Source organism: Coregonus lavaretus (genome assembly GCF_964263955.1).
Source record: "Coregonus lavaretus genome assembly, chromosome: 26".
In the NCBI taxonomy this organism is placed as follows: domain Eukaryota; kingdom Metazoa; phylum Chordata; class Actinopteri; order Salmoniformes; family Salmonidae; genus Coregonus; species Coregonus lavaretus.
In genome coordinates, this window is record NC_140013.1 from 24,943,417 (window position 1) to 24,970,617 (window position 27,201).

Consider the following 27,201-nt stretch of genomic DNA (forward strand, 5'->3'; position numbering starts at 1 on the left):
CAAATTCATTTCTTCCAAAATTAAGGCGAAGCAAGAGAGAGAGAGACCTAGCTATATTTCGTACTATAAATTGGGTGGTTCGAGCCATGAATGCTGATTCACTGACAGCCATGGTATATCAGACCGCGTTGCGTTGTGGCTAAGAACAGCCCTTAGCCGTGGTATATTGGCGATATACCACACCTCCTCGGGACTTATTGCTTAAGTATATACTGTATATACAGTGGGGAGAACAAGTATTTGATACACTGCCGATTTTGCAGGTTTTCCTACTTACAAAGCATGTAGAGGTCTGTAATTTTTATCATAGGTACACTTCAACTGTGAGAGACAGAATCTAAAACAAAAATCCAGAAAATCACATTGTATGATTTTTAAGTAATTATTTTGCATTTTATTGCATGACATAAGTATTTGATCACCTACCAACCAGTAAGAATTCCGGCTCTCACAGACCTGTTAGTTTTTCTTTAAGAAGCCCTCCTGTTCTCCACTCATTACCTGTATTAACTGCACCTGTTTGAACTCGTTACCTGTATAAAAGACACCTGTCCACACACTCAATCAAACAGACTCCAACCTCTCCACAATGGCCAAGACCAGAGAGCTGTGTAAGGACATCAGGGATACAATTGTAGACCTGCACAAGGCTGGTATGGGCTACAGGACAATAGGCAAGCAGCTTAGTGAGAAGGCAACAACTGTTGGCGCAATTATTAGAAAATGGAAGAAGTTCAAGATGACGGTCAATCACCCTCGGTCTGGGGCTCCATGCAAGATCTCACCTCGTGGGGCATCAATGATCATGAGGAAGGTGAGGGATCATCCCAGAACTACACGGCAGGACCTGGTCAATGACCTGAAGAGAGCTGGGACCACAGTCTCAAAGAAAACCATTAGTAACACACTACGCCGTCATGGATTAAAATCCTGCAGCGCACGCAAGGTCCCCCTGCTCAAGCCAGCGCATGTCCAGGCCCGTCTGAAGTTTGCCAATGACCATCTGGATGATCCAGAGGAGGAATGGGAGAAGGTCATGTGGTCTGATGAGACAAAAATAGAGCTTTTTGGTCTAAACTCCACTCGCTGTGTTTGGAGGAAGAAGAAGGATGAGTACAACCCCAAGAACACCATCCCAACCGTGAAGCATGGAGGTGGAAACATCATTCTTTGGGGATGCTTTTCTGCAAAGGGGACAGGACGACTGCACCATATTGAGGGGAGGATGGATGGGGCCATGTATCGCGAGATCTTGGCCAACAACCTCCTTCCCTCAGTAAGAGCATTGAAGATGGGTCGTGGCTGGGTCTTCCAACATGACAACGACCCGAAACACACAGCCAGGGCAACTAAGGAGTGGCTCCGTAAGAAGCATCTCAAGGTCCTGGAGTGGCCTAGCCAGTCTCCAGACCTGAACCCAATAGAAAATCTTTGGAGGGAGCTGAAAGTCCGTATTGCCCAGCGACAGCCCCGAAACCTGAAGGATCTGGAGAAGGTCTGTATGGAGGAGTGGGCCAAAATCCCTGCTGCAGTGTGTGCAAACCTGGTCAAGACCTACAGGAAACGTATGATCTCTGTAATTGCAAACAAAGGTTTCTGTACCAAATATTAAGTTCTACTTTTCTGATGTATCAAATACTTATGTCATGCAATAAAATGCAAATTAATTACTTAAAAATCATACAACATGATTTTCTGGATTTTTGTTTTAGATTCCGTCTCTCACAGTTGAAGTGTACCTATGATAAAAGATACAGACCTCTACATTCTTTATAAGTAGTAAAACCTGCAAAATCGGCAGTGTATCAAATACTTGTTCTCCCCACTGTATATATTTTTTTACTTTCACTTTCTTACTAACCTTACTTAGCTAGCGAATGCAGCTAGCTAGTTTAGCCTACTCAAACACCAGATTCAAATAGAGAGGGATGCTATGTTAGCTAGCTGACTATGGCTATCCAACACTGGAGTGCTTCCATGTCAAGGTAAGCTTTTGGTTTTATTAATGTATGCTAAACTGCTTGCTGTACTGCTTGATTGTAGCGGGTTTACTAATAGTTAGTTCTAGTAGTAGCTATGTTGACTATGACGTTAATATGGGGACAACGATGTAGGCTGTGTGTAGCGGTTAGCGGTCACAGACAGGTGTTGTATTGTGCACTGAAGTCCACAACCAAAGGGAAAAGGTGAGAGGAGAGAGCGTAGATGCGAGAAGGAATTATATATACAACGACAAAGTGATCATGTGGTTTATACACATGACCAAAAGTATGTGGACACCTGCTCGTCGAACTTCTCATTCCAAAATCATGGGCATTAAAATAGAGTTGGTCCCCCTTTGCTGCTATAACAGCCTCCACTCTTCTGGGAAAGCTTTCCACTAGATGTTGGAACATTGCTGCAGGGATTTGCTTCCATTCAGCCACAAGAGCATTAGTGAGGTCGGGCACTGATGTTGGGCGATTATGCCTGGCTCGCAGTCGACGTTCCGATTCATCCCAAAGGTGTTCGATGGGGTTGAGGTCAGGGCTCTGTGCAGGCCATTCAAGTTCTTTGACCCCGGTAGTGAGAGTTGCAACCAAGAACAGACTATTTTTACGCGCTTACCACGTGTGGCCTACCACTTCGTGGCTGAGCCGTTGTTGCTCCTAGACATTTCCACTTCACAATAACAGCACTTACAGTTGACCAGGGCAGCTCTAGCAGGGCAGAAATTTGACAGACTGACTTTTTGGAAAGGTGGCATCTTATGACGGTGCCAAGTTGAAAGTCACTGAGCTCTTCAGTAACACCATTCTACTGTCAATGTTTTTCTATGGAGATTGCCTGGCTGTGTGCTCGATTTTATACACTTGTCAGCAATGGGTGTGGCTGAAATAGCCGACTCCACTAATTTGAAGGGGTGTCTACATACGTTTGTATATATAGTGTATGTGGCTGCTAGTTCTGTGTTTGCGTGTGATCAGATGTGTATTCATTCCGCCGATTGTGTTGAAAAACTCTTCTTAAATGGAAGCAAACGGAACGAAATGGGGATAAACATACCTGCATTTGTCCAATATAAACTCTCATTTGCAACTGTTGGACTAATGATTACAACCTAGATCAGCTAGATGCAGGCAAGAGTGTGCAAGGCGGTATTGAGTGTGTCACTGTCTGTCACCTTGGTACTCTAATTTCTCTCAACCTGTGCACCTATGTTGTAAACTTTCATTCATAGGCTAGGTTGTAGCACCCTCGTGATGGGTATAGGGTAAATTTGAGTATCATGTAGTAGCCTAAACCTATCGATGTTACATTGAGCTGGGTGAATGGAATATGAATGATAGTCATCCAAAATGCTGTAATAGAAATAAGGCCATGCTCATAAAAAAAGAAAATCGTCCTCCTTCATCTTAAACGGCACCGACCGCCACTGTGCCATATTCATAACTTAGACATTGCATTCTACCACACTCTCACACATCCTATATAAACTGTAAATATACAATTGTTTTAATTGATGTATTTTCTTGGTTAATCTTGTTTTATTGAGTCCCACTGTAACAAAATGTCAGCCAATTAGGCTCTTGCAGTGCTCAATAGCATGGTAATGAATAGGAACAGATGCTGCTATGGATAACAGAATAGATCTATCTCAGACTGGCTTGTTTTTGGCAGCTGTGTTGACTTCTGACTGTTGACTGTGTGAATCCTACTGAATGTTAAGTTGGCTGTTCTAAATAGTTCCCTATTGAGAGTCAGCTGTGACAAACAGTGGAGCTACGGCGTGAAATTACACTAATACTAGAGCTGTATTATACATGCAGACATCCTGGGGGATTGAAAAGGAATTAAGTACACTTCAAAGTCATTACTCTAGTTTTAGAAATGAAATCTAGCAGCAAAAAGTGTGAACTAACGGTGATATTTAAGAGCTGTTGAAATAACATATATTTTTGAGTTATCTCCAAGTGTTTCAGGCAGGCAGTCTCTCTATGTGGCGGTTCTTGTACTTCAATGAGAAATGTAGTTCAGCGGAAGAAATAATCAAGGTTGGACATGCTTAGCTTGTGTTCATTGGTCATGCTACTATATATGTTTTGTTTCTGTCATGGGAACAGGACATTATAGCCTATAGCATAGTGGAACAGGACATAGCCTATAGCATAGTGGAACAGGACATTATAGCCTATAGCATAGGGAAACAGGACATTATAGCCTATAGCATAGTGGAACAGGACATTATAGCCTATAGCATAGTGGAACAGGACATTATAGTCTATAGCATAGTGGAACAGGACATTATAGCCTATAGCATAGTGGAACAGGACATAGCCTATAGCATAGTGGAACAGGACATTATAGTCTATAGCATAGTGGAACAGGACATTATAGCCTATAGCATAGTGGAACAGGACATTATAGCCTATAGCATAGTGGAACAGGACATAGCCTATAGCATAGTGGAACAGGACATTATAGTCTATAGCATAGTGGAACAGGACATTATAGCCTATAGCATAGTGGAACAGGACATTATAGCCTATAGCATAGTGGAGCAGGACATTATAGTCTATAGCATAGTGGAGCAGGACATTATGTGTTGATGTGCGTGCAAGCGAGGGAGAGTGCATACATACGTGTGTGTGTTTGTGTGTGTGTACATGTGTGCGTCTGTATATATGTGTGTCCGTCTGTACATATATACAGTGGGGAAAAAAAGTATTTAGTCAGCCACCAATTGTGCAAGTTCTCCCACTTAAAAAGATGAGAGAGGCCTGTAATTTTCATCATAGGTACACGTCGACTATGACAGACAAAATGAGGAAAAAAATCCAGAAAATCACATTGTAGGATTTTTTATGAATTTATTTGCAAATTATGGTGGAAAATAAGTATTTGGTCAATAACAAAAGTTTCTCAATACTTTGTTATATACCCTTTGTTGGCAATGACACAGGTCAAACGTTTTCTGTAAGTCTTCACAAGGTTTTCACACACTGTTGCTGGTATTTTGGCCCATTCCTCCATGCAGATCTCCTCTAGAGTAGTAATGTTTTGGGGCTGTCGCTGGGCAACACGGACTTTCAACTCCCTCCAAAGATTTTCTATGGGGTTGAGATCTGGAGACTGGCTAGGCCACTCCAGGACCTTGAAATGCTTCTTACGAAGCCACTCCTTCATTGCCCGGGCGGTGTGTTTGGGATCATTGTCATGCTGAAAGACCCAGGAGGTTTTCACTCAAAATCTCACGATATATAGCCCCATTCATTCTTTCCTTTACACGGATCAGTCGTCCTGGCCCCTTTGCAGAAAAACAGCCCCAAAGCATGATGTTTCCACCCCCATGCTTCACAGTAGGTATGGTGTTCTTTGGATGCAACTCAGCATTCTTTGTCCTCCAAACACGACGAGTTGAGTTTTTACCAAAAAGTTATATTTTGGTTTCATCTGACCATATGACATTCTCCCAATCCTCTTCTGGATCATCCAAATGCACTCTAGCAAACTTCAGACGGGCCTGGACATGTACTGGCTTAAGCAGGGGGACACGTCTGGCACTGCAGGATTTGAGTCCCTGGCGGCGTAGTGTGTTACTGATGGTAGGCTTTGTTACTTTTGTCCCAGCTCTCTGCAGGTCATTCACTAGGTCCCACCGTGTGGTTCTGGGATTTTTGCTCCCCGTTCTTGTGATCATTTTGACCCCACGGGGTGAGATCTTGCGTGGAGCCCCAGATCGAGGGAGATTATCAGTGGTCTTGTATGTCTTCCATTTCCTAATAATTGCTCCCACAGTTGATTTCTTCAAACCAAGCTGCTTACCTATTGCAGATTCAGTCTTCCCAGCCTGGTGCAGGTCTACAATTTTGTTTCTGGTGTCCTTTGACAGCTCTTTGGTCTTGGCCATAGTGGAGTTTGGAGTGTGACTGAGGTTGTGGACAGGTGTCTTTTATACTGATAACAAGTTCAAACAGGTGCCATTAATACAGGTAACGAGTGGAGGACAGAGGAGCCTCTTAAAGAAGAAGTTACAGGTCTGTGAGAGCCAGAAATCTTGCTTGTTTGTAGGTGACCAAATACTTATTTTCCACCATAATTTGCAAATAAATTCATTAAAAATCCTACAATGTGATTTTCTGTTAAAAAAAATCCTCATTTTGTCTGTCATAGTTGACGTGTACCTATGATGAAAATTACAGGCCTCTCTCATCTTTTTAAGTGGGAGAACCTGCACAATTGGTGGCTGACTAAATACTTTTTTCCCCCACTGTATCTGAAGCTCTTGATGTGTGTCTGTCAGTCCCACCAGGCAATCCAATCATCGATTCCCGAGAGGATGTGGTCAGTGAGGGGAACGAGACAGAGCTCACCTGTACAGCCATGGGCAGCAAGCCCGCCGCCTCCATCAGATGGATGAAAGGAGAGCAGGAGCTGACAGGTCAGAGGAATAACAGCCTCCTCCACTTTCCCTAAGATATCCTTCAGATATAACCCCAGCAAGGCAGCTTTAACTCTCCACAGCATCATACTGGAAACTGCAGACGACAAAGTCTCCTTTTACATTCAGGACTTGGTTTCACACTCATCACAATAGGCTATATGTACTGATCTGTTCAAGGACTAATAAGTGAGAATGGATATTAATATTTCAGTTGTTCAATTGAGCTAGGTATAGCATTGACATTGAGTATTACCTATTCATAAAGCACTGCGTTAACTTACTGTCTCCTCAGCAATAGCCACATTACAACAGTTACCGAAGAAGCAGAGCATTTTAGTGCTGGGCTGAACTTGTAGTGTGCCTTTTGCGGTGACCAGATAAGTGGCTTCAAATTAACTCCCAACTGTTCACCACCCACTCACTACAGCCTCCCCCATGGCCCAGCCATCATCCCAGCTATAACAGAACAGTGTGTAGGCTACAGTACATCCCTGTAGTACATCACTGAGCGCCCAGTGTCTCTACTGGTTTAATACACTCATAAACCTGTCATCGCCAGACAGCAGGGAGTTGCTATGGAATCAACACTCTCTATGAGGAATCCGCCCGGCAACAGCCTGTAAATCTGGACACTGCCCCTGCCTACTGAGAGCATCCGTTACCTGCTGCAGAAGGACTACAGCTCACACACCAGCAACACGTTTGCTTCTGTTGATCACGTCTTTTGGTTGATCAGACTTCTGATTGAACTGTTTGAAAGCCTTGCTTTGAAAACTATAATGTACTCTCCACACTAAAAACACTCATGAACCTCACTTATTACCTTTGACACTATTAATTGCTAAATTAATTGCTAAGTCCTTTCATGAAAATACTTCATTTTAATGCCTCAAGCCCGCTGTAGGCTCCTGGAGAGAGGTGCAATAGTGTATGGTACTATGGTGTGGTGCCTTATTGCTTCACATATGATCAAGAATACCCATCTATTATTCAGCCTGTCCATACCCTACAGCAAGAGGGAGAATTCATTTCAGCCTGATCCTATCTACATAGGGACTGGATATCTCTGTCGTCAAATTATATACATGTATGTATTAGAATAGAGAGGACTCATTTGGCTTGTTGAGCGGATTAAATATTTAGACTGAGCGAATATAAGCTAAATCTGCACCTCCAGTGTTACAGAAGTGGAAGTCAATTTGTGTTTATGAGATGTTGCATCCACTGTGGTAGGCTGGGCTGGTGTGGTGTGGGTACGTTAGGCAGGCCGGCAGGCAGACATGCTCGTTAGATTAGTGAAATGCCACCATGTTGAACAGGGGCTTATCCAGACTGGCATAGGAGGGACGTATATGGACCAGGAAGTCACGTCCTTTAGCACCTCTGGAAACACAGCTCACTTCTCATTATGACTCTCATAAGCAATTAATTAGCTCCCCACTGGGCACACACTGGTTGCATCAACGTTGTTTCCATGCCATATTCATGAAATTACGTTGAACCAACGTGGAATAGACGTTGAATTGACGTCTGTTCCCAGTGGATCAGGTTTACATTGAAATCCAAGTCACAAATTGGTGATATACTTAATGAATTGTCAACAACTAAGAATAGTTCATCTGAAAACACCTAAAAACAGGGCCTTAAATCAATGTTTTCTTCTGCTATGATTATAACTGAATATCTGCAGAGCAAACCATTAGAAAGAACCCTTCTCTAGGGTTGTTTTTCAGCGCCTATCTCTCAGGATGTTTCCCTATGTAAGTGTCATGGGGTTAATATCTATATAGCAATGTGCATGTTAGTGTATGTGGTCAGTGTGTGTTGGAGCAGCAGTGTGATGCCCTCTCTGAGCCCTAGACGTGCTCCCCTGTGACTGGCTGACTGGCTGGTCAGCTGGCAGAGATGGAAGTGTGCTGCAGGTCACAGAAGGCCATGTAATTATTTTCTCACTTCATTAAGTGCGAGTAAACCATCCCACTCAGCACTACGGCTAACGCGCTGCCCCTGTGGCATTGTAATGCTCTCTAAATGAATGCCCCTCTGACAGCCAGACACATGTAGGAGCCTGGAGGGCAGCTGATTACTGCAGGGGTTAGCCTGGACACCACAGAACAGAACCCCACTCAGCCTCCAGGATGCTGCATAGACACACACTCAAACCACAACCACATCGTCCCTACCTCACTCTGAAATCAATGAGAATCTGTGGGTTCTAAAACCACATCAAGTAGGCTTGTAAATGTAATGATTTTAAGGTGTAAAACACCTTATGTTTAGCTTGACTGCACACATAGTGCAGTGTGAAATTAAATATATTTGTTGTAGTAGATGTTAGTTGTGTCCATGTGAATAATCTGTATGATAGTCTGTTGTGAGTTGAGACATCTCTATAGGCTTTGGTTCCCTCACACCTGTGTGTATTTTATTGTTCCTAGGTGAGATGACGATGGATGAGACCTACGACAGGATGTTCACGGTCACCAGTCGGCTGAGACTCATCGTGTCCAAGGAGGACGACGGAGCGCCAGTCAGCTGCATCATCGAACACCCAGCCGTGAAGGACCTCCGGGCACAGAGATACCTGGAAGTGCTATGTGAGTGACCCGGAAGTAAAGCAGGCATGGCCTGGAAATAGAATGTTATTGACTCTCGCAGTCCCTATGAAGTCTATCACAGAGATAAGGGATACAGTGCCTTCAGAAAGTATTCATACCCCATGACTTATTCCACATGTTGTTGTGTTACAGCCTGAATTCAACATTGATTCAAAAAAAAAATTCTCACCCATCTACACACAATACCCCATAATGCCAAAGTGAAAACATGTTTTTAGAATTGTTTAGCAAATGTTTCTACAATTATAAGGCTGTAACGCAACAAAATGTGGAATAAGTCAAGGGGTATGAATACCTTCTGAAGGCACTGTATATGAATGAATTAGATTCATCAATCCTGTATCTAGTTAAAATACCTGGCAGTCCAGAGTTAGAGATTCACTTTACAATACATCTCCTGCAATATAATATAATCACCTCCAGGTAAAAGTTACTTTTGCTCTAGTCTTGTGTCAAATTTGATTTGCTGTTTCCTCAAATTATTTATTGATTGAAGAGGTATAACAGCCATCCTTACACAGTGTAGAACGTCAGAGAAAGGTTAAGCTAACCTTTGGTAGCTTGTGTAGAATATTCATTTATTAACAGAGACGAGTGCTTTGCCTAACCTTTCTAGGCAAAAGGGAAAGCTCAACTAGAACCGCTTGACATTTTGGCAATCTTTTGCTAACATAGATAAGAGAAAGAAAAAAAAAATGTTACTTTAAGGTTAGATAGACTGTCTGAACACATAGCCCTTTTCTCTGTTTAACCAAGGGGCTATGTTGCTTTGATAGCTAGGTTTATGCAGTCCTATTCCACTGAAAGCCTTAGTCGGTGGAGTTGAGCTGAAAATATACTGGTCATACAAGAGTAATAATATAAGCAATGGAGTAATGGCACTATCGTAGCCAGCCAAAGCACTCCCCTAACCTTCCCAATGCATTGTAGCATGGTCCTTTGTAGCTCAGTTGGTAGAGCATTGCGCTTGTAATGCCAGGGTAGTGGGTTCGATTCCTTTGACCACCGATATGTAAAATGCATCCACGCATGACAATAAGTTGCTTCGGATAAATCTGTCTGTAAGTGTTATATTTATTATTATAAACTGGGTGGTTCAAGCCCTGTATGCTGACTGGCTGACAGCCATGGTATACCATGGGTATGACAAAACATTTATTTTTACTGCTCTAATTACGTTGGTAAGCAGTTTATAATAGCAATAAGGCACCTCTGGGGTTTGTGATATATGGCCAATATACCACGGCTAAGGGCTGTGTCCAGGCACTCCGCGATGCGTCGTGCGTAAGAACAGCCATTAGCCATGGTATATTGGCCATATACCACACCTCGGGCCTTATTACTTAATTATATTATAGCTCACTGACAAATGGCTCTTTCACTGGTTTTAACACTTTTTATAGAGTGACTGAAAGCATGAGTCAGGTTGAGATAGGTTGACATTGCTATAGCTGTGAGTATGATATTAATTAGAAAGTGTCTACTGCTTGTTTACAATGTGTATGTGAAAATACCATCTGTCTACTTTCAGATCAACCAGAAGTGAAGATCGTTCAGGCGTTTCCTGAAGGTTTAACAAGAGAGGGAGAGAATCTAGAGCTGACGTGCATAGCAAATGGCAAACCACAGTGAGTATCCATCCAGCCACACATATCATTTAATACTAGTTAACAGTACCGCACTCTGTCCTTAAAATACCAACATAGACAGCTACATGACACTTCCAGGCTTCCTATATCCCCTTTCTGCCAACCAAAGCACTCCCCTAACCTTTCCAATGCATTGTAGCATTTAAATGTTACCAATTGGTAGTGTGCTTTGGGTAAAATACATCATTAGACAGAACCTGCCAATGGCTCTCCCACACTGATCTGAGTTCTGACCTTTAGAGTGAGATTTTGTCTAGTGAAATGTGAAATGTATTGACGGCCATCGTGCAGGGTCTTTCTGATGCGGCTGGTATTTGTGTCCTCCAGGCCCCATCAGATCAGCTGGCTCAGAGTGGATGATGATGTGCCGTCTCACACCGTCATCACCGGCTCTGACCTCTTCATCGAAAACCTCAACAAGTCGTACAACGGCACGTACCGTTGTGTGGCCTCCAACGCCGTGGGAGAGGCCTACGATGACTACATCCTCTTTGTATACGGTACGTACTGTTATATGGGGCGTCATGGCTACTGTCGCCTGTAGTTTGTTTTGCGATTCTATCTATATTTGCAGATGAGTCCAGGCCAGGTGGTCTGTATTGCTGATACAGGATGTCATGTTCACAGCATGTACAGATGTGTCGAGTAGGCAATCGTAGCCACTCACTAGAATTTGCTACATTTTCCATTGAAGCTTCTCATGTGTCAGTTCACTGATTACAGGTTTCTCTGGGTGAATCTGTCACAGAAACCATATCACTGACACACATAGTAACAGATGGCTCTGACTAACAGATTTATTCTGACTGACACCTCACAGATAATCCTCACTTTAACATGTATGACTTAGGTTACTATGGCACTTATAGCAATGCCACTCTGAGATTGTATTTCTGTAAGTGCTCTTAGTCAGATGGGGATGTCTGTTTGTCCCTCTTAGTCCCCTAGTGATCATCTCCCAAACAAAAGGAGGGCACATGCTATTAAATAACAGTCCAGGCCTATTAAGGGTTTCATCGTATGACTGAACTCGTAATTGCCGCACCATCCACTCTCATCCATTAGAGGCATGATTCACACTCCCTCTCTAATGTAACTGTCATACAGTTACAGTATCTACAGGAAGAGGTTTGAGATTTGGGAAGCAGGCTGTAGCCTTGCTTCCATATGGATCCTTTGTTTGGAATATGATTACTTTTGGTTTTGAACAACACACATCTAGCAGTTCGAAATAGATTTTGCTTCATAAAGGAGCTTGTGAGAAATTAAAACGGCCAGGACAGAAAACATTTTCCATACACACCATCTTTTGATTTATGTTGTTTTGTCTTTTACTTTCATTTTTGTTTTGGCACATTGGTTTGATGGGGAATGTGAGCTGACCATTTGGTTTTGAGATTTACCCCCCCCCCCATGCATAATCAAGTTCTATAGTAGGCGCCTCTTCATGTAGACTCTCCTCATGTCTCCATATTGCATTTTCCTAAATTTCTTTGAAGGAACAACCTGCTCCTTGACTCAACAGATATTAAACTGGACGAACTACGGTACACACTAAGAAGACTCATGAATTAATTTCCATGGTGAAAATGTGTGTTTGCCGGTGTAGCAAACATGCTAGCATGTGTGACCTGTACATGCTTTGTAGTAGAATTACCTATTTGTATGCCTTTGGCACAGTGAAATATCCCATTTTACAGAAATAGCATCCCACCACAAGCACAGCTTTGCAATATTTTACCACCTCAACATTAGGAACAGCATATCTCTGGTGTTATCAGTGCTATCAGTGCAGTCTCTATTCTTCTAGTTAGAGCATTAATGAGACACTGGAGATTTGTAAAAGGTGCTAATAACGCTGTTTAATTATGTTTGAGATTCCCAGTTCTATTATTCCACAGGATTAGATGCCAGACAAAATAAGCCATGTTGCTGGTCCATAAGAGATTTGTTTTGCCTGACTGCTACTGGACACTAGCTTAATGAGTGTGTGTTTATGAACATGGCTACGTCTAGGTGTAAGCATGATGAGAACCACAGATGTGTCAGCTTAGTAGGTGTGTCTCTAGGTGAAGAGTCTGCTGGGTGGGTTTTTCTGTGTACAGTATCCTGTTTTCTACTTGTATTAGGCCCTGGAGGAGCCCATTAGTGTCTAGTGTTGGAAACCACAGCTGCTATCTCTTAGTATGTCCCTGATGTTCATTAATGTGGATCTGTCAGAGGAGTATGTACAGTAGTTGTACCATGTCAAAGCTAGATGACCAGGAACTCCTAGCTACTGAAGGGCAACAGGAGAGTACAGTATGTGTATCAATGGGCTGTGCTATTCTAGACATATTAGATATTCATGTATGCTACTTTCTGAGCGTGGGAATGTACAGTATGCTACTCTCATCTTGCCTCAGCCTACCACGGCACTAAGAAACACTCCATCCCTGACACTAGAAATATTGTGACCTCTTCTGTGTACTCCGACACTAGTAGAGCAAGTCTACAGTAAGTAACACACCCTGTTTAGTTGTCAGTTGTATTCTGGTCTAAGAGTGAGAGAGAAGGTAGTTAGTCTTGTTGGCCTCCTCTGCTGGTTCTGGGTTGTTTTCAATAGGCTGTGAGTGCTGCTCTGTGGTTGGTTGACGTCCGGTGTGGGAGTAAACTGGGCCAAGGCAGCTAGGCTCCTAGCTAGGTTCCCACCAAACTCCATTCACTGTACAAAGCTGACCTGGTGCTGTAACTCACACATACTGGCTATTGGCAGGAGAACAATTATGTATTTTGCTCAAGGGTTTGTAATGCAGTTGACTCCCTGACCCAGAGATTTCCTACACGGCCATGAAGTCAAAGATTGCCATGCAGCCATCTGTGCGTCAAGCCTAGTCAGAAAGCATGCTCCAATATGGCTCTGTTGACCCTGAGTTGGATGAAGGGTTGTCGTGAAAACAAACGTGTTTAATCACACAGATTCTTACCATCACCCATCTCTGCACCATAGAACAGAATAATAGATGAAACATCAGGCTGCAAATCAATAACCCAGTCATACAGTGTCAAGAGAAAAACATAGTTTAATGTGTTTTGAAAAATCCATCTGAGGACATGGTTGTACTGTATTACTTTATGGAGTATTTGTTTGAGTCAGAAATCTCCTTTGCTATATTATGAAGCACATTTGAATATAAAGCAATGTATACAGAATTGCTAGAAGCTGAAGAAAAGTTTATTGGCTGCCAGGTTTAAGAGGGCATAGCTAAACAATTTCTCCCGCATTGTTTCAGTTTATGGTTAGAATTTCTCATATCAAATTGTCTTACAAATAGAAATGCACCCTGAAAATATGCTCCCTCCAAATACATTCATATTTCATCTCTCATAATGTGGAGCCAAGTCATCCAGCCTGCAAATTGCCCATGGAGAATACTTGTTTGCTAGACTATTATATGTGCCACATCCCATCCAGGCCTTTGTGGCAGCCTCTTATCCCTGGCCTGCATGCCCAATTTCTCAGACTCTGACATTTCAGCTATCAGACTGCCTTCGGTCACAGGGAAAGAAGAAATCCCCCATAAATATTGTTTGCGGAGAATCTGTTCCTGATATCCGCTTCCTCACCTCTCCTCCCCTTGTCCCCTCCTTCCCCAGCAGCGACATTATGCCGCCCTTGATGTTTTATCATTAGTTTGGAAGTGTGTGGTCCCCTACTGTGGGCTTCTGATGGGCACAGACAGTAAAGGCATGGAGACAGCCAGCCAATTTCTCCCGCTGTGACTTGTCCCCAGCAAGGGGCCAGCGCTATCTCTCTCTGTGCCAGAAACAGGCAGATATTCCCCGTGGCAGGGAAGCTTTCAAGCCTCTTAGCACCGCTGCATACCTGTATTGGCCTCCATTTTGTCATTCTCATTATTTTGTTTGTGGTGTTATGAAAGGCCTCATCAGTACACTATCAGTCTGTTGTTGTTGCAAGGGGCGCAGAAGAACTGCAGGGGAGCGTGCCAGAGTTGCTTAATGCACTGCTTAACTTAATTACTGGAAATAATCACTTAATATGTTCATTTATGACTTCCCAACTACCCATTGAATGTTTATGAGCAATATTGGGCACATTAAGTTTGTTTTTCAAACTACATTATGAGTTTACAAAATAGTCAATTAGATGTGTTCATTCCAATGTTTTGGCTTATTGTTAATGAGTAGAGGTTTAAGTAAGGTTTGAATGACCTGATATCACGCACTGTGCATTGTCTAAGCTCTGATATTGCATTCACTATCACCAGACAGTTGAAAAGCCATCAATGATGCATTGGCACGGGTTACAGATGAAGAATGCAATTTGGGAAATGCAACGTCCTTCCTGGGGGAAAAACATACAGAGCATACAATACAGAACCTAAATCATTATCTTTTCTATATATCTCAATCCTGCTACTTCCATACTTGCATGACCCATCCTTAATGGCTTCTCACACTTTCTTTATTTCTTATACATGTCTTTATTTTGTATGTTTTCCATCTAGATGCTCCTACCACGATCCCCACACCCACCACCTTGAACCTAGACAACACCCAAGGTACTGTATGTCCCCACTTTGTTCACTCTCACCCCCCGCCTGTGTGCTTGCTTGCTTGTGTGTGTCTGCAGTAGTGTTGTACAACGAGAAAGAGAGAGTGGGTGAGAGAGTTTGGGAGAGAGAAGGGGAGAGGGAGAGACTGCGGGCGGGCAGTCATAATCAGATTGTCCTGCTGATAGGTGAAATAGCGGACGCCCTACACTGTGCTTTCAGTGACACCTGTCACAGCCCTTTCCTGTCACATGTTTGATCTGTGAGGATGGAGGAGACATGTCGGTTGCTCTGCGCTCTGCTATCTTATCAGCATCGGCATGCAGCCGTATCTCAACCTGCCCACGCTCACATCACAGTCACATTATAATGCCCTTTACCTCTATCCCATTAAATCACAATCACATCCATCTTTGTAGGCCTGGAAACATAGATTTTTTTTGGGGGGGGTGGCTTATAATCAGTGGTGATTTTAGCATGTAAATCTTGGTGGGGAAAACTCAATATATATATTTTTAGATGCATGCCAGCAAAGCCACCACACAACACAACACAACACTAAACAATACATTAATTGCACTATAACGGTGACAAACGGTGCCCACAAACTGTTAGGGCCTGGACAACTGTCCCAACAGCAGAGCTTTCTTTTCAGCACCATGGAGGGAATCCTTACCACCGCTACACCTGGCTCTCAGCGGAGCCTTGTCTGGCAGCGAAACAGCTCATTCAGCCTCATTTACTGCCTTTAAAAAAAAACATAGCTGATATGGCTGACTATTGAAACCACAAATGTGGTTTCTACTGACAATTGAGATGTACAGTGGGGAAAAAAAGTATTTAGTCAGCCACCAATTGTGCAAGTTCTCCCACTTAAAAAGATGAGAGAGGCCTGTAATTTTCATCATAGGTACACGTCAACTATGACAGACAAATTGAGAAAAGAAAATCCAGAAAATCACATTGTAGGATTTTTAATGAATTTATTTGCAAATTATGGTGGAAAATAAGTATTTGGTCACCTACAAACAAGCAAGATTTCTGGCTCTCACAGACCAGTAACTTCTTCTTTAAGAGGCTCCTCTGTCCTCCACTCGTTACCTGTATTAATGGCACCTGTTTGAACTTGTTATCAGTATAAAAGACACCTGTCCACAACCTCAAACAGTCACACTCCAAACTCCACTATGGCCAAGACCAAAGAGCTGTCAAAGGACACCAGAAACAAAATTGTAGACCTGCACCAGGCTGGGAAGACTGAATCTGCAATAGGTAAGCAGCTTGGTTTGAAAAACTCAACTGTGGGAGCAATTATTAGGAAATGGAAGACATACAAGACCACTGATAATCTCCCTCGATCTGGGGCTCCACGCAAGATCTCACCCCGTGGGGTCAAAATGATCACAAGAACGGTGAGCAAAAATCCCAGAACCACACGGGGGGACCTAGTGAATGACCTGCAGAGAGCTGGGACCAAAGTAACAAAGCCTACCATCAGTAACACACTACGCCGCCAGGGACTCAAATCCTGCAGTGCTAGACGTGTCCCCCTGCTTAAGCCAGTACATGTCCAGGCCCGTCTGAAGTTTGCTAGAGTGCATCCAGAAGAGGATTGGGAGAAAGTCATATGGTCAGATGAAACCAAAATAGAACTTTTTGGTAAAAACTCAACTTGTCGTGTTTGGAGGACAAAGAATGCTGAGTTGCATCCAAAGAACACCATACCTACTGTGAAGCATGGGAGTGAAAACATCATACTTTGGGGCTGTTTTTCTGCAAAGGGACCAGGACGACTGATCCGTGTAAAGGAAAAATGAATGGGGCCATGTATCGTGAGATTTTGAGTGAAAACCTCCTTCCATCAGCAAGGGCATTGAAGATGAAACGTGGCTGGGTCTTTCAGCATGACAATGATCCCAAACACACCACCCGGGCAACGAAGGAGTGGCTTCGTAAGAAGCATTTCAAGGTCCTGGAGTCTCCAGATCTCAACCCCATAGAAAATCTTTGGAGGGAGTTGAAAGTCCGTGTTGCCCAGCGACAGCCCCAAAACATCACTGCTCTAGAGGAGATCTGCATGGAGGAATGGGCCAAAATACCAGCAACAGTGTGTGAAAACCTTGTGAAGACTTACAGAAAACGTTTGACCTGTGTCATTGCCAACAAAGGGTATATAACAAAGTATTGAGAAACTTTTGATATTGACCAAATACTTATTTTCCACCATAATTTGCAAATAAATTAATTTAAAATCCTACAATGTGATTTTCTGGAATATTTTTTCTCATTTTGTCTGTCATAGTTGACGTGTACCTATGATGAAAATTACAGGCCTCTCTCATCTTTTTAAGTGGGAGAACTTGCACAATTGGTGGCTGACTAAATACTTTTTTTCCCCACTGTACAAGCTATGGCATAAGGAAATGATGAGCGGATAAGAGGCTATCCGTAATTTTGATTAAGACATTAATGAGCGAGCAAAGATGGACGTAGTCAATATAACTATTTGTTCAGCACTTTTGAAATGTACATAGACAGAATTCAGAACATGGGCCATTCTTACTGTATTCTCCCTGTACACCAAGTCAGAACGGTAGGATAAATATAGGGGGCATATAAGCAGACAATGAAAGCTCTTACGCTATTCGATGATTACATTTCTGTAAAACAGGCTATAGGCTACATGTGCACCACCAAGTCAGAACAGTAGGCTAAGTTAGGAGGGTGAAAGGGACCAAATGATTAGGGTGAGGCACATGAGCTACTAACAGCTTACTACACAACATACTGTATCTCCCTGGCATATTACATAATTTATGCAATAGCATACAAGACATTTTTGGACTCACCGTTGTGCTGGGCTCACTTGAACAGGAAGGTGGCGCGGCGGTCCTTCTTGTGGGCAAATTTGGTCATGAAACCTTGTCATCAAAGTCTGGCATTCTCTGGATTTATGGTGCTTTCAAGACAACTGGGAACTCTGAAAAAAACAAGGTCGAATCATGACGTCAGTGATCTTTAGGTCAAAACTCTAGAAAGAGGCCCGAGTTCCCGACTGTAGATTTTGCGGTGATGTAGTGTCCCCATGAGTGACAGAACACTGAGCCAATCACGGCGCAACTAGAGAAGATTACCAACCCCTACGCTCTGTATTTTCCGCTGGCTGCCCCTCCACCACAGAAAGCACTGAGCTAGGCTGAAACACCTGCATTTTGGAGCTGCCTTACTTACTTGTTAATTCAATACATATTTTTTTACATTGTTTGCAAACTGATATGTGACACGTATTAATGCCAAAATAACATGCAGAACAGGCTAAAAAAAGTATTATAATAACTTATGATATGGAGGTCAGTTTATTTACAGTGTCAACTGGCCCACCTTTGTCCATACATTTTAGTGTTGGATCTTCTACAGTACTGTATGTAGCTCAGTTCTTATTCTTTATCACTTTTGTGGGAGAAGTGTGTTGACTATTGGTAAGATTTCTTTGTGTATAATATGGTTGTTCAAATAAACTGAAAAACAAAACAAAAATCTGTCTCTCCTGCATTCTAGATAGTTCAGGTTTGTTCATATACAGACACATGGATACCATGTATTAGGAGTGCCAAATGCATTCATCAGTGAGAGAAAGTTGGCCCATTTAGAAGATAAAACATTTCTGATAAACTGGCAGTGAGAGAAATAGAATGGGAGTGCTGGGATGGGCTGGAGCTTTAAACATATCTATTAAAGCCTAATGTTGGCCAAAAGTACTTGGCAGCATCGGGAGGTGACATTTAGAGATAACTAAATATTGTATTTATATTGCAGAGTAACTGCAGGACTGACAACTTCCATTCATTATTTTATCTTTTTTGGGACTGTTGTTTGCCAGCTAAACGCAGACCTCGTAGTTGATTTCTATCAATATTTGCAAGCAGAGTTCCCTCAAACGTTTGGACGAAAACCTGCTCTATGGAAATACTCCATAGGTCCTGCTTTGATTATCTACTAACACACAGGGAAGGGGCAAATGCACTTTCATAGCTGACAATGTACTTCCAGAGCTAACTTGAAGTCATCCCAATTCATTCAAAGCCAGCCCATCAAGATGTACCATATGTACAGTACATGTCCCATGGCATGTCACACCGCAGGCTCCTACAGAGGAGGAGGTGGTGGTGGTGGTGGGTGGTGGTACAGTATGGGCTGTTTGATTTCCACTCAGGCACTAGAGAAGTAATCAGGTCCCTTTCATGCTGGTGCTGGAAAGCTCCGGAGGCCATTTTGTGTGTCTGAGTAGAGGGAGTAGAGAGTCTGAGTGTCTCATCAACTGCACAATCTGGTCTACAAGGTGAGTGAGTGGTCTGGGACATGAAGGAGCCTAAGCCCCTATTTCAACGTTTTTTTTAATAGTCCATTTGGAATATTTCACACCACAGAAGAGGGGTGAACTTTTCTATATAGGATCTCCTGTATCAATGACATGCCTACTATACTGTTTCCCTTTTATACAGATGTAGTATCTTAATTTGATCACACTGTTGCAGGAGAACTTTCCTGCAAGTTTGGAATTTTTTATTTTTTCATTAATTATAATCTATATATTAATTCACATGTCCTGTTGCTGCAGGATTATTTTCCTGCTGTAGCAAACTGGCTCAAAAGATCCTACATGTGTATGTCTGATGTTTTATGATTGTCCTTGGACTAGGACAAAACTCTGAGGAGACTGTTGAATGATCTCATATGGTTTCTACAGAGAATCACAGATTATACTGTAGTTATAGTAGTGAGGTTCAACTCCCATGGACATCAGTCAATTTACAGTGAAAATGCAATTCGTAAACAGGTGGTTGTTAAAATTATGTGTTTTGTTTTTCATTGTATACCAATTACTCCCACTTACAGTTTACTGTATGCGGAGACGTTTTCATAACTCCTCAGTGATTTCCGAGAGACTGGACTAAAACGGGGGTTTGACATGATTTCTGCAGTGCATGCTGGTAGGATGTAATAGAGCTTTCTTGCTGTTCACTACTCTTCTAAATACCGTGTCACAGGGGCCTTGTTGACCTGGACTGCAATGCATCACATTGCATTACTCTAAGCTGCAGAACCGCACCTTCTGTTGGCCTTTTACTCTGTTCAAATATAAAACGTACATTCACAACAGAGGGTAACTTGAGTGTCATGACCAGAATATCCATGTAATGTACCATAGCTTTACATTGTACTTAGAGAACCCTTCATTGGCCTTCACAGGGATTCCTGTTAGGAACACATCGAGGAAAACGTAAGCTAGTTCCTCCCAGCCCTGAGCACCACACAGTGCGCTCCTGTGATGTGTGTGAATGGTGTTATCCAAATGAATGTGTAAACATACAGCTCTCAAGCTGCCATTTTCCATTGATCCACACAAGCAGCCGTCCCTCCATGTGGCCTCTCCACTTCCCTTTTAGAAGCTAAGGGAAACATTCTGTGGGGTTCCATTCTGAACAAGTTGTTTGGGGTTCCATTCTGAAAAAGTTGTTTATGCACAGTTTCATCTTTGCGTGGCTCCTAGTTCATGTAGAATGTAGCTTTTCATTTCCACAGTGTAATGCTTTCATGCCCTGCTAGATTTTTCTCTCCTCTGATAAGTGTTTTCTTTTTTTCTTTCCATTTCCTTGGTGTAACCTAGCAACAGGCGAGAGAGGCAGCGGTTCAAGGCCTAAATATGGTTTTGTGTTGAGGAGGAGCAAATGCCATGGTATAGCATCAAACCACAGAGTGGTTTGTACATCTCTGTTGTAGAGCTGGCCAGCCCTCCACGTTTTGCATCTATAGCTCTATCTCAGTGAAAGGAGGAAAGAAAGAGAAAAGGAGAAAGAAAGAAAGAAAGAAAGAAAGAAAGAAAGAAAGAAAGAAAGAAAGAAAGAAAGAAAGAAAGAAAGAAAGAAAGAAAGAAAGAAAGAAAGAAAGAAAGAAAGAAAGAAAGAAAGAAAGAAAGAAAGAAAGAAAGAAAGAAAGAAAGAAAGAAAGAAAGAAAGGGGGTGCTTGGAGAGTTCACATTATCAAGCTTTTCAGTGTTCCTATATAAAAGATGTAGTACTAAGGGACTTTAAGTCCCTGTAGAGTTCAGGGGAGAGATGAGTCACGATCAATCTATGAAAGCATTGTGTCATGGGTGTGATAAAGCCTAACCTCTTTTCAATGCTGTACTGTCAACTATACGTAAACCAACATTTACTTAACAAAAGGTTATTGTAAAGTGCATTAAAAAGTAACTTTTTGAAAGTAAAGAGACCGAGAGTGCAGGGGTTACCCATCTTCTTTTTCCTGAAGGTCTTCCACTTCACAAATATATGGGGAATTTATTTTAAAATAATTTGTACTATTATAAAATGGCACACAAACAAGTACAGTGCCATCCTAATTCATAAGTGCTGCCTCTCTGATTGGTTTGCTAACCTAATGCAATGCTCCAAGCACCATGGCTTATATGAGAGGAGGTGGTGTGAATAGATTTCAGCCAGCAATATTAAACAGAGTGGTTTCTGGTATTGTGCTGGCAGGCTGGTTTCTATTGGTGAGGGGGTAGTAGTCATTCTGATTCTACATCTCAAGGGGTATAAAGGCAGTCTGCAGAGGTAAAGCCCTCGCTCGTCAAACATTCAGAGATGATCCCAGGGAGGGACATCATATCCTGGGTAATCTCCTGCTAACCCCCTCCTTACCTCGCATTGGCTGGGGAGAGTAGAGAGTAGAGAAGAATCTGGACAGAAACACTTCTCACCATTCACAATGATCTCTATGGAAAACTCAAACAACTTGACAGGGCTCCTGTACATTGTGCCGGTGTGCATGTTGAATAAATGAACTGTAACAAGTAAATGTTGAGAATCCTGTTCAGTTGAATGAGATCTCCAGAGCCCCGTGGTTTAACCACTGGTCCAGATGTACAGGCTCAGTGGCTGGAGGAGCACTAAGTCCTCCCCACGCAGGGTACCCACAGTTCCCCGTTCAGCTGCAGGCTCTATATTGTCTTAAAGGATATCATGTATACAGAGCCAAAGATAGGCCACCAGTCATGCTGCCTGCTACCACACAGATCTCTGTCTAGCTTGTGTTTGTATGCTGCAAGGATGCTAGCCCACCACAGCGTATCCACTATCATCCAGCTAAACTGATCCCACTCCAGGGAAGGACCTTTCATAAACAATGAATGAGTCAATCTGAATTTAGCTGGAATAAGAATAAGGAATGAATGGAACACTTGACCTCGACTTTACTCTCCTCTGCTTTGTTTTGTGAGGCAATTTGATTGTCAATGACTAAAGCTGAAATGTATTGGAGTGAAACTAGAGAAAGTATGCTGTCTTACTGTAAGTGCACGTTGATACTTTCAGTTTTTTTCATGTGTTCTCATATGTTTCATCACTGTCTTATGGAGTGGTTTGGCTTCTTCATCTTCTAAAAGTATCTGGGCGGTGCTTTGTTGAAACGATACAGTGCCTAACTTCAGCACTCCTCATTGTGCTGCTGAAGCACTGCCAAAGATAGCTCTGCAGACAGACAGACAGACAGACAAGCAGACAGACAGACAAGCAGACAGACAGACAGACAGACAGACAGACAGACAGACAGACAGACAGACAGACAGACAGACAGACAGACAGGCAGGCAGGCAGACAGGCAGGCAGACAGGCAGACAGGCAGACAGGCAGACAGGCAGACAGGCAGACAGGCAGACAGGCAGGCAGGCAGGCAGACAGGCAGACAGGCAGACAAACAGACGAACAGACAGACGGACGGACAGGCAGGCAGGCAGGCAGGCAGGCAGGCAGGCAGGCAGTCAGGCAGGCAGGTAGGCAGGCAGGCAGGCAGGCAGGCAGGCAGACATGCAGGCAGACCAGAGTGTGACTTTATTATGCTGATTCTCCTGGTGATGAGACAGAAGCAAAAAGACATGTGAATGATTCAGCTGTTCAGGGCTTTGATTGAGTGACTCCTCCAGATACATACACCCACATGGTTTAGCACCTTTGAAATCAGATGGCACCTTATGATAATGTATGCATTTAGGGCTGAAGTAATAATAATATAATAATATGCCATTTAGCAGACGCTTTTATCCAAAGCAACTTACAGTCATGTGTGCATACATTTTTACGTATGGGTGGTCCCGGGGATCGAACCCACTACCCTGGCGTTACAAGCTCCATGCTCTACCAATTGAGCTACAGAGACAGTCATATTAGTGTATTATGAAAGATACTGTATATGAAAGCGAGGTGAATGGTAAAGGCAATAGGTCAGTTTCCACTGCATAGTGATTAACAATGAATGAACCAACACTAACTGTCTGAGTCAATAGTGTTAGTCAGGCTTGAATCAGAATGCACATTTTTAAGCCTGGCTCTAACACTACTGACTCAGACAGTTAGTGTGCGTTAATTCATTGTTTATCAAACAGTACAGCATTTGTTAAACATTTAATGCAAACACTTAACACTTGTATATCATTAGCCTTTGAGGCTTAACATTAAATGCTTATTTGATATGCAAATGAATTTTGGCTCAGATTAGCAGATTGGTTCCCTTTGTAATGGGTGTGCTTTGCTTTCTTGATTTAGCAACAAAAAATAAATCCATTTATGTGAGGAGAAAATGAGCCACTAGCTCCGTTTTAGTCTGTACAATAGTCCATTCTAATTGGTCCCCAGGGGTGTATGGGTTTTATTGTGTTCAAAGAGTGTCATACTAAATGGAAGATGGTTTTCTCATATGGCCTGATTTTAACTTGAAATATGGATACTTAACTTGGAAACTTTACATATTTTTCTCAGATCTTGAGCAACTGATGTTGTGATGTTAGAAGATCATATTTGGGAATATTTGAGGTAAAAAAGGAAAACTGGCATAGATGGATTCAATATTCCTCAAAACCCATGATGAACCCTTTCAACATTCTTAGGTTGACATGCACAGCAGGAGAATGTCTAATCAGAAGTGGTTTGTTAGTCTACCTGCTGACCCTCCAAAGGGTAACAATATACAGCATTGGAAGTTCAAGGAACTCAGTTCCTCTAATATTCTTTCTGAGGAGGTTAGAGTCTTGGTTATGTTGTCCACCGGAACAGTAGCTACTGTGAGAGCAGGGCAGAGCACTGGAACATATTTTACATTTTAGTCATTTAGCAGACACTCTTATCCAGAGCGACTTACAGTTAGTGAGTGCATATATTTTATTTTTATTTTTTCATACTGGCCCCCCGTGGGAATCTAACCCACAACCCTGGTGTTGCAAGCACCATGCTCTACCAATTGAGCTACACAGGGCCCATAGCTTGTCAATCACTTTCCTTAGCATGACCTTCCCCAGAAAAAAACGCTTTAAAAGAACTAGGTAGAAGAAGGCAGCATTCACAATGTCCTTTTGTGTGTAGTCGAGAAGCTTGTTTTGTCAATCCAAAGTTTTCCAAACTACATTTTTGCTAACATTCCAAAGTCCACAGTCAACTCTCCATTCACAGATTTGATGTGTTGCCATCAGTCCTTCACCTGTATTTTTGCACCTCCATTCAATGTCATGGTTGAGTCTGCGAATCTTCACTGTGTTCAGAATTAATAAAGCAAGTCTGTCTCTTAATCTCTAGCAGGCTGTTTGATTAAATAATTAAGACACACAAATGACTCAAGGGGGAGCCAGAGATCAAGATAGCCTAACCAGAAAGAAAAAAAACTGTTCCCGACCCTTCTTCTCCCGCTGCTGCTGGCCTTAGCAGAATTTTGCTCCTAAAGTTGCCGGGAATAGGCTACACCAGCAGTCGGCAACCTTTTCCATTTGGAGCGCCAGTTTATCTTACCATTTCTACCAATCTTCATGCCAGTTATGATTTTTATATGCACATTTTCATTTATAAGTCTTTGTATCTGAAAATCATTGTCTGTGGTTAATCTACATTCTATCTAACAGTAACTTTTAACTACAGTACCAGTCAAAAGTTTGGACACACCTACTCATTCAAGGGTTTTTCTTAATTTTTTCTTAATTTTTTACCAATACATTTCAAAACTATGAAATAACACATATGGAATCATGTATTAACAAAAAATGTGTTATATTTTATATTTGATATTCTTCAAATAGCCACCTTTTGCCTTGATGACAGCTTTGCACACTCTTGGCATTCTCTCAACCAGCTTTATGAGGTAGTCACCTAGAATGCATTTCAATTAACAGGTGAGCCTTCTTAAAAGTTAATTTGTGGAATTTATTTCCGTCTTAATGCGTTTGAGCCAATCAGTTGTGTTGTGACAAGGTTGGGGGGGGGGGGGTATACAGAAGAGAGCCCTATTTGGTAAAAGACCAAGTCCATATTATGGCAAGAACAGCTCAAATAAGCAAAGAGAAACGACAGTCCATCATTACTTTAAGACATGAAGGTCAGTCAATACGGAAAAGTTCAAGAACTTTGAAAGTTTCTTCAAGTGCAGTCGCAAAAACCATCAAGCGCTAAGGATGAAACTGGCTCTCATGAGGACCGCCACAGGAATGGAAGACCCAGAGTTACCTCTGCTGCAGAGGATAAGTTCATTAGAGTTACCAGCCTCAGAAATTGCAGCCCAAATAAATGCTTCACAGAGTTCAAGTAACAGACACATCTCAACATCAACTGTTCAGAGGGGACTGTGTGAATCAGGCCTTCATGGTCGAATTGCTGCAAAGAAACCACTACTAAAGGACACCAATAAGAAGGAGACCTGCTTGGGCCAAGAAACACAAGCAATGGACATTAGACCGGAGGAAATTTGTCCTTTGGTCTGGAGTCCAAATTGGAGATTTTTGGTTCAAACCGCTGTGTCTTTGTGAGATGCGGTGTGGGTGAACGGATGATCTCTGCATGTGTATTTCCCACCTAAAGCATGGAGGAGGAGGTGTTATGATTGTTATAATATATTGCAAAATTCACCTGAGCCCCATAGACTGGTCTTCCCTGGCTGTCTGACCCTGCTGGGACACCTGTCACCATCTGATCCTGCTAGGACATGATGAGCATAGTGTTGTGTACTGACTGTGCACCATGACAGTGTAGCATGTAGAGCTGTTTATGTCAGTGTGAAAAGTAGGGAATTAGCTAAGGAAACTGACAGATCAATAATGTTACAATAAACGTACATTACACTGTAAAAACATCAGAATATCGGTCTTCAATCGTTTGGCCGCTGGTTTCGTCGTTTGATTATGGTCTAGTGTGAGGCAAAAATAATAGCTAAAGTTAGTGAGCTAGCTAGCTAATGTTAGCCAACTTTTGGCTAGCTCTAATGGTACATCAACTGGCGGAAACTAGCCAAGTTAATTTACTTCTGTTGAAACGGGACAAAAAGGCTACAAAACATTTCCATACACACACCAGCTGTTAGAAGCTGCTACTTGACAGATAGCTAGAGGCTAGAGCTGAACTGGATGTGGTAGCTACCAACTAGCTAGCTAGCTAGTTAATTCTCTTCAGACATAACTTCAGTCGAGAGGGGATGAAACATTAGCTAACGTTCCATGTCAGTTACACTACTAGCTCAGCACTGGGAATAAATACTTTTTTTCTGTTAAGTCAAACAGCTGTTACCTTGCCAGCTACATCAGTCAAATAAAGAGTAGCCAGTTTCTGCTCTGCTGGCTTTTACAACCCGGAGAAAAGGCACAACACACAGAGACAGCAGCTGCAGACAGCAGCACCGTGCTGGTCCTATAATATTAGCTTTCCCTTCCCTACCCGACCCCCCCATCACCAGTGAAAGTTGCGCCCCTGTTCAAAACAACACATAAAGGATTGACCTCAGAGCCCTAAGTGATGCCTGCACTCTGTGAACTGACCTCAACAAAGACACTTTCAAATCTAAGGCTCAATTCAATTCAGTCCAGCCTGCCTTTGACATATTTATCCTGTACAGATGTACAGTGATTGCAAAAGTAGTCATCCCCCTTG

At 42.5% G+C, this 27,201-nt stretch overlaps 1 protein-coding gene across 1 annotated transcript in view; it reads left to right on the forward strand.

The window, feature by feature from the left end:
• The window catches only part of LOC311101742 (cell adhesion molecule 1-like), a gene marked incomplete at both ends in the record, with an annotated part of 176,938 nt that overhangs the window by 143,561 nt on the left and 6,176 nt on the right, over positions 1–27,201 (forward strand). The window contains 4 exons of the mRNA XM_084142923.1: positions 6,284–6,421; positions 8,863–9,021; positions 10,574–10,670; positions 11,019–11,191. Coding sequence (XP_083999049.1) covers positions 6,284–6,421; positions 8,863–9,021; positions 10,574–10,670; positions 11,019–11,191 — 567 coding nt within the window. The remainder of the gene's footprint in view (positions 1–6,283; positions 6,422–8,862; positions 9,022–10,573; positions 10,671–11,018; positions 11,192–27,201) is intronic.